Source organism: Erpetoichthys calabaricus, chromosome 3 (genome assembly GCF_900747795.2).
Source record: "Erpetoichthys calabaricus chromosome 3, fErpCal1.3, whole genome shotgun sequence".
Taxonomy (NCBI): domain Eukaryota; kingdom Metazoa; phylum Chordata; class Cladistia; order Polypteriformes; family Polypteridae; genus Erpetoichthys; species Erpetoichthys calabaricus.
In genome coordinates this window covers 240409159-240417302 of record NC_041396.2, presented here as the reverse complement: position 1 = coordinate 240417302, position 8144 = coordinate 240409159, and the positions used below count along the sequence as shown (strand labels likewise).

The 8144-nt window shown below is 32.0% G+C and overlaps 1 protein-coding gene across 1 annotated transcript; it reads left to right on the top strand.

The window, feature by feature from the left end:
• Positions 1-1163: 1163 nt before the first annotated feature.
• LOC114649497 (trace amine-associated receptor 1-like) lies at positions 1164-4726 on the top strand. The gene is made up of 2 exons (XM_051924160.1): positions 1164-1220; positions 3558-4726. Exons 1-2 carry the CDS (start codon positions 1179-1181, stop codon positions 4614-4616), a joined length of 1101 nt encoding a protein of 366 aa, XP_051780120.1. The 5' UTR covers positions 1164-1178; the 3' UTR covers positions 4617-4726.
• Positions 4727-8144: the final 3418 nt, after the last annotated feature.

Genomic DNA, 8144 nt, shown 5'->3' with positions numbered 1-8144 from the left:
ACAAAAACAATCCTGCTATGTACTACTGCCTAACTACGTTAAATGTAAAAAAATGTAAAAAAATGATAATCCTGACATAAAAAATGGGTGGTGTACAAAGCAATCAAACTGAATGCACTGTATCATATGGAAAGAAGAACATGAAATTCATCCATCCATCCATTATCCAACCCGCTATATCCTAACTACAGGGTCACTGGGGTCTGCTGGAGCCAATCCCAGCCAACACTGGGTGCAAAGCAGGTAACAAACCCCAGGCAGGGCACACACACACACACACATCAAGCACACACTAGGGACAATTTAGAATCACTAATGCACTTAACCTGCATGTCTTTGGACTGTGGAAGGAAACTGGAGTACCCAGATGAAACCCACACAGACACGGGGAGAACATGCAAACTCCACACAGGGAGGACCCAGGAAGCGTACCCAGGTCTCCTAACTACGAGGCAGCAGAACTACTCACAGTGCCACCGTGCCGCCCAACATGAAATTCAATTGCAAATAATAAATAAATCATTCACATTGAAATACTTTTTTTTAGACTGAGTACTCGAAGTGTTATATTAACAAAAAAAAAAAACTATTTCTTCATCCACAATTGAATCTTGTGGAGTGATTACTGCTGACTACTGACTGACTGTTATAAGCTGTGTTCATAGCCAAGTTGACTTAATGAAAATACATTTTTCTGTACTGACATTCACGTCAATGCATGCAAATATATAAAACAGTGGCTTGTACAGAGGGGTACTAGAGTTGTACAGAGTACAGAGTTGGCCATTATGTGTGTAATCTAATCTGTCTGACTACTTTACACGTTAATCATTGTCCAACATTTATATATTACACTGTGCAATAGTTTAAGTTATGTTTCAATACAACTTTCATATCAACACTTGACTGTGTGCCTTATGTTATTGTTAAAAAACATTGCCACGACATTTAAAACTGTTACAAGTTTATCTTATTTTGTTTTTTATATTTGAAAAATACAGAATGCAAACTTCAGGTAGTACATTTAAACCACATTGCATCTGACCACCATAATCTTTGTTCATTTCCCAGGGGAAATAAAACCCTCAAGATACTCTATGATATACAGAGTATATTAGAGAGTGAAATTATTAGCAATGTATCACTTCAGTTTGGTACTTAAGTCATATAGCCAAACAATGCAGTTCATTCTTCCCATTATGGAAAGACATCAAATTGAGGTATGATAGTTTTTTTTCCTTTAGTTAAATAACTACTGAGTTTCCTAGAATTACATTTTTTGCAAATTAGTATATCTAAAATATATTACAAAAATAACACAGTTTATTGTAATGTAACAAAATTAAATAAAACTAGAAAAAAGTACAATTCTGCTTCTCTGATGTATTTCATCCTACATAAATTTCACTAATTTAACTAAATCCTGTTTTTAAATAAATTTGAGATCTAAAATTTAAAGCAGTAAAGTACCTTGTATTGTATATAATATATTATAAATCATCCTTCGAAATATGACACTAAGCAAACTTGAATAATTAAAATAATGTTATTCTAGATATAGATTTGAATTTTTGAAAAGGCTTTATCTACTTTTAAATTATAAACCTGTCATTCCTCATTGCTTTAGACTCAATAGGAAAAGCAAATCATATGACTTTTGAGTTATCTGTTTTTTAAAAATGCAGTATGACTTTTTTCTAAATTAATTTAATAAAATTTTAAGCATGCATGTATTTCGTATCTGCGGTGGGTTGGCATCCTGCCCAGGATTGGTTCCTGCCTTGTGCCCTATGTTGACTGGGATTGGCTGCAGCAGACCCCCGTGACCCTGTGTTTGGATTCAGCGGGTTGGAAAATGGATGGATGGATGTATTTCTTATAGGTTGTAATACTAAAGAAAAAAGTTAAAACTGTAAATTTAGTCAATATATGCTGAAATACTGTATTTAAATATTTCGGCAGTTTCTAAATAATGAGTAAAATATCATTGTGTCTGATCAAAACTATGGGAAGCACAAAACAAATATTTTAAATTGACAGTTTGCACACTCTAATGGGTCATTGCTGCCCCTCTGTCTTTAATGCAGCAGGGTAGAGGTTAATAAAATAAAACTTATGAATAAATTTCGGTAGTATATTTAAAATAGTTTAATAGATTATTTATCAATAAAAACTCATCATGTGGGTACATTTTTCCAAAAACATGCACCATGTTTATCTATGTTAACCATATCTGGAATTGTGGGCAAGAATTAAGGAAAAAAAGTGACCGTTGCAATTTAATGTATGTGTATGAACAATCACAAAAAAAATAATGTTGAAAAATTAATTGCTAAAGGAAAGTATCGTTTTATGGCACACATTTTCAGGATCGCCGAAGAAACCTGCAAATATGTAGACGCAGACTGAAAAATGTATTGAACATGCAAGAAATTAAGGAAATATGCAGTACATTGAATTTGTACTGAATAAAGTATCAACCTACACAGATCAAACTAAATGGAATGAATACAGACTATAAATGTTGTCTGGTTTTCAGGTCAGAATGATAGAAAGCAATTTTTTTTTACACTGGAGACAGTAGTGTTGTATTGAAACAGTCAAAAATACTATCTCTTGAATATTTTAGACTAATCATATTAGTAGGCAAAGAAAGCAAATGTGTGAAATTGTCTTAATTTGTATTTATCACACAACAGTTTTTCATAAGATGTACTGTTAATATGCAGAATGTAGTAAACAATTTCTCAGTGAATGGTGCAACTTATTGAAGTGACAGTAAGAAAATTACATCACCCTTCTGATGTTTCACTCAAAGCTCTTTGTATTATAACTCATTGCTAAATTTTTAACATTTCCAATTAAATACAATGTGTTTAGAAGGAATGCACCCAGTGCTCATTTCTTTAACTGTTTATATGAGGCATACTACACTGAGAATTTTAATAAACAATGTTTTTTTAAACATTTAAGTTAATTTTCAAAACAATTCCTTCTAGCTAACTTATTTTAAACTTATATTTAGCTGTGATTAACTCTCAAGGTTTCCTTTTCTTCTGCAGTCAGATTATTTCAGCATTTTGTATTGCCAGATTCCTGAGCTAATCACACAAATTCAACTTTGTGCTTCCTCTCGCTCTCATAGAGGTGGCATAGAGGTGGTTGACTTTCTTTTTATAAATATTATTCTACCACCCAACATGTTGTGTACTTCTTTGTAATGTTAAATTCTTCTAAAGAGAAAAAATGCTCAATTTAAAATAAATTACATTAGAACTTAGTAAATGCTTAACACTATGGAATGCAACTTAGATAGCTTCATGATTAATACACAACATAGTAGTCCATATTTAAAAAAACATTATCTATAATGTTATAATTAAAATCACATTACTGAACTATTTAAAGTATGTAGCTAGTCACAATGAAACTCGCCCTGAGACAAAATATTATTATTAATAAATACGTTAGTGTGTAATTAGGACAGGACATAAAGTGTAATCTTACTTGTAAATGATTTTTAATAACATGCTACTATTTTCTCATTTGTACTGCAGGGGAAGAGCATACAAACAATGGACTGCAACTCCAGCTGCACCTCAGCTCCACAAACCATCCAGTTCTGCTACAATTCAGTAAATAACTCATGTTATAAAGAAAGCCGTCCTGCCTATTTTCGGCCCTTATTATATACCATTACATGGACAGTAATCTTGCTGACTATCATTGGAAACCTCCTGGTCATCATTTCTATTTCACATTTCAAGCAGCTTCACACACCAACAAACTACCTGATCCTTTCTTTGGCTATAACAGACTTATTAATGGGTGGTTTTATAATGCCACAAAAAATGTCCCAAATTATTGATACCTGCTGGTATTATGGAGATTTTTTTTGTAAATTTTATCTTGGTACTGTTATCATGCTCTGCACAGCATCAATTATTCATCTTTCTGTTATATCTCTTGACCGTTATTACGCAGTATGTCATCCCCTGAGTTACAAAGTTGTAGTTACTGTGTCAGTGACAGTTTATTTTATTTTAATTAGCTGGATTTTGTCAGCTTTAACAGGATATACAATTATATTTTTAGAATTAAACATGAAAGGCATAGAATACATATACCGCAATAGGTGCATAGGCAGTTGCATTCTAGTGCAAAATGAAGCTTCTGGACTGGTTTCCTCTTTGCTATCTTTTTACATTCCTGGATTCATTATGATATGTATTTATCTTAAAATTTTTACAGTAGCAAAAAGACAAGCTAAGTCTATCCAGGATATATCTCAGCACCTCCAAACAAATGAACAAAAGAAGGATGCAGCTTTTCAAAAGAAAGAAACAAAAGCAGCCAAGACACTTGCCATAGTTCTTGGGGTTTTTCTGCTTTGTTGGCTTCCATTCTTTTTGTGCAACATCATTAATCCAATTTTAAATCATCCTGCTCCACCAGCTCTGACAAATGTTCTTGCATGGATTGGTTATATGAACTCTACGTTTAATCCACTCGTTTATGGGTTTTTTTATACCTGGTTTAGAAAATGTTTGAAAATAATTGTATCGGGGAAAATCTTCAAAGCTGATTCCTCCAGGACAAAACTGTTTGTTGACTAAATAAAATAAAGCAAATACTATTTTGAAATGTAATATGGAGTAAAAAATGTTAAATTCAGTAATTTATGCCTTTTTTCCTATTTACATTTAGTAATACAGAATTTAGTAAAGTATAATACAAGGATGTATAATCGTAATAAATAATGAAAATAGTGTAGGAAGTTCTGTGTATTAACAGTAATTTGAATATTTTGCTTGAGTATTATAAATAATATAATCTTATAAACACCACATATTTTCTTACATGCTCTCTGTGTGGATTAGCTTACTTTTTGTCTACTATTTTACAAGTAATTATTTCAAAAGCATAGCATGTTTTCATACATTTTAATGATTAATTTTTCTTCATAGCATATATGTATAAAATTTTGTTAATCTTCCTTATGATCTTGATATAAAGTAAGCTCTACAAGAAAAAGAACTGTACCTTTTATAAATTAAATACGTTTAGTTAAATAGTAATAAAAGCATGATTAGCAGATATCCTTTACATTAGTTCATACTTCTTTATAATCTCAATGGCAATCTAGGGCTAATCATTGCATTGTGCCTTTGGGGCAGGAGAAATTCAGGCTCACTGTGGCTCTAAACTTGATAGGTCTTTGAGAAAATGGAAGGTGAAGGGTTGTTTGAAATTTTATTTAATAAGAAGCCTATATTATTTTTTTCTTCATATGTGTATCTTCTTAAAATGTTTCATTTTTTGGTGTTACTGACATTCATTTAATATGTAAGTATAACCATAAATTATACAGTTTTCTTCTTACATACACCAACAAAACATACTATTATATAAAACAGAATAATCAATATAAATTAATAAAGAGCTCATATTAGAGAATACACTGAAATGGGATGGTGATGTTAGTAACAAAACACCCCCTTCATAACAAAACTATAATGTGTATTTTCCATCTATAAAAAGAGAATTACAGTCATAATCCATTACTTCCTTGTAGCTCTTGAAATATTTAACAGCATTTTGCCATCTCTCAATTACTAAATATTCTTAACAATGGCATCTCAAAGACAGGTGAAATAAAATATAATAATAATAAAGCAAAATGAAAGTGAACGCACACAGACGAGTACAGCTTTTAAAATACAAACTGTATATTAATTTCATATTGAAGGTCCAAACTTTATCACACCTAGAAATGATCTCAAAGGCTAGCAATATTACAAGGGAATGTCATTGTGATTGTCTTAATCTTCAGCTTCATTTTTTCAACCTCTACCCACAGATTCAAAATAAAATTTTACTGTGTATAGTAGTATTTACATCATGCGGTATACCATCCCAAGGTCCTTTAGAAAGAATACAACAATACACAGTACAATACAAAATCATTCAATACATGGTCAAGAACACGAAAGCAAGCTTACATTAATCTAAATACTGTATGTACAGATTAGTTGATAGTACATGAGCCGAGATGTACCGTTTAAAATAATAATATAGCAAAATCAGCATCAGTACATGTGGTAAAAAAAGAAATCTGTATTGTTGTCTGCATATTGATCTGGCAAAATTTTACACCGGATCTCCTTCCTGATGTAACCCTCCCCATTTATCCAGGCTTGGGACCAGCACAAAGAAACACAATGGTTTGTACATTCGCTGTGGCAGTAAAAAAGATTCAGGCTATAAAAATTAGAACGATGTTTGATTTGTAAAAGATCACTGCTGCAGGAGAGGATAAAGTATCTAAACCTATCCTTCAAATGATAAAGATCCTTTTCTGCATCTAGAGATATAAGTGCTTCAGAGATCTCCACTTTCCAGGAGTAATATGCCTTCTGAAACAAAGTGTCTTCAGAAATAGTTATATTAAGTTAAGAAAAGCCAGAACAGTAACATTTGGCTCTCACATCTAGAATTTATTTCTATTAAGAGGCAGATTATTTAGTTTAATTTTAACTAACAAATGTTCCAAAGCAGAGAGCTTCGTTTCAATCATTGAAACTCCATTTTCTTTTTTCATGGTTTGTATGGAAATAAATGTTAATTTTTATGATTCATTTTACTATGTCTCATAGTATATAATGTTTTCAAATCGAGTCAGCATTAAAGATGATGCATTTTTAAATGTATAATGTTCACAGTAAACTGAATGTTTGAGAATTATGTTTTTAAATGTATATTTTTTAATGGTTTATATGGGAATCAAGGTTAATTTTTATAATAGTTTTACAATTACATTTATTTGTTTAGCAGATGCTTTTGTCCAAAGCAATTTACAAAAGAGGTCAACATATTTGAGTAAACATCATCCTGGTGGAATGTTTTGGAACGAATGTTATAGGACAAGTTTACAAAATTGATCACCATAAGTGAAGAGCTCAGAACAAAATACAAGCTAGTTATCATTCCTTGCTTATGACACCAAATAGCTAATATCAGTTAGACAGAAATACTCTAAACAAGAGATTCTTCATATATATAGAATTTTGAATTAGGGTTTGAATTTTGGGTAGTTCATTCTACTTATAGTGTAATAAGTTCATTTCAGATTTATTGTCACGTATGTTATCCATCAACCAGTGTTCCTCTCCTGGATGGAGTTTAAATTCCTGTTTTACATCTTTTTTCAGTTTTCCATTCATATTTTTCCATTTGTTATTTATTTGCATTATTTTGTTTTTTATTAATAATAATAATTCATTACATTTATATAGCGCTTTTCTCAGTACTCAAAGCGCTATCCACACAGGGAGGAACCGGGAAGCGAACCCACAATCTTCCACAGTCTCCTTACTGCAAAGCAGCAGCACTACCACTGCGCCACCTGTGAGGATTATTATTATTATTAGTTTTATGTATGATGTTATTGCTATGTATCCATGCTGGTATTACCATGTTTCATGTAGTTTTTATCTGTATACAGGACCATGTGTCCATTTCCACCAAAGGACTGCCCTAAACCCTGCGGACCTAAAAACTGCGGAAACAAGCAGCCCCTTGTGGTTCACTTGACTGTGCTTACTCGTATTGTTGAGTTCTTTTGTGTTAATTATATTTTGTTGATTCTATGGATTTTTTGACAATTTTGCTCTGCATTTTGATCTCTGTACCGGATTGTGTTTTTGGACTGGTTTACGTAGGAAATGGCTATTTTTAGACCCCTGTTTGGTATCTTTGTGCCCCTTGGATTTTATGCAGAAGTACATTTTTGGTTAATAAATCTTTAAGTTATTAAGATTCTTTGATTTCCTTTGATTTCTTTGATTTTGTGATTTCCTTCCCATCACTAGAAGTAGTTTCTTGGAGTCTGTAAAGATTTTAGGTGGGACAGAAAGAAAAAATATTGGTCACTAATGGCTTGATAACACTGTACATCAATTTTGAACCCATGAGTTTCTCATAAAAAGGACCAAATGGCTAAACACAACTCATAATAGAGAGAAGTAGTTCAGTGAAGCAGTGATATTGTTACCCAAAGGTGCTGAGGAAATATATGCTGCAGTTGTAGTGTTCTTATTTAAACTTTGTGAATGGTGTTCTAGTCAAGGTGTCATCCTATTAGC

What these genes read in the sequence shown, in the direction of transcription:
- LOC114649497 (XM_051924160.1), top strand. Translation starts at nt 1,179, where the DNA reads ATGCAGTTCATTCTTCCCATTATGGAAAGACATCAAATTGAG. An exon ending in TGGAAAGACATCAAATTGAG is followed by an intron (nt 1,221 to 3,557) that starts GTATGATAGTTT and finishes TTTGTACTGCAG; the next exon opens with GGGAAGAGCATACAAACAAT.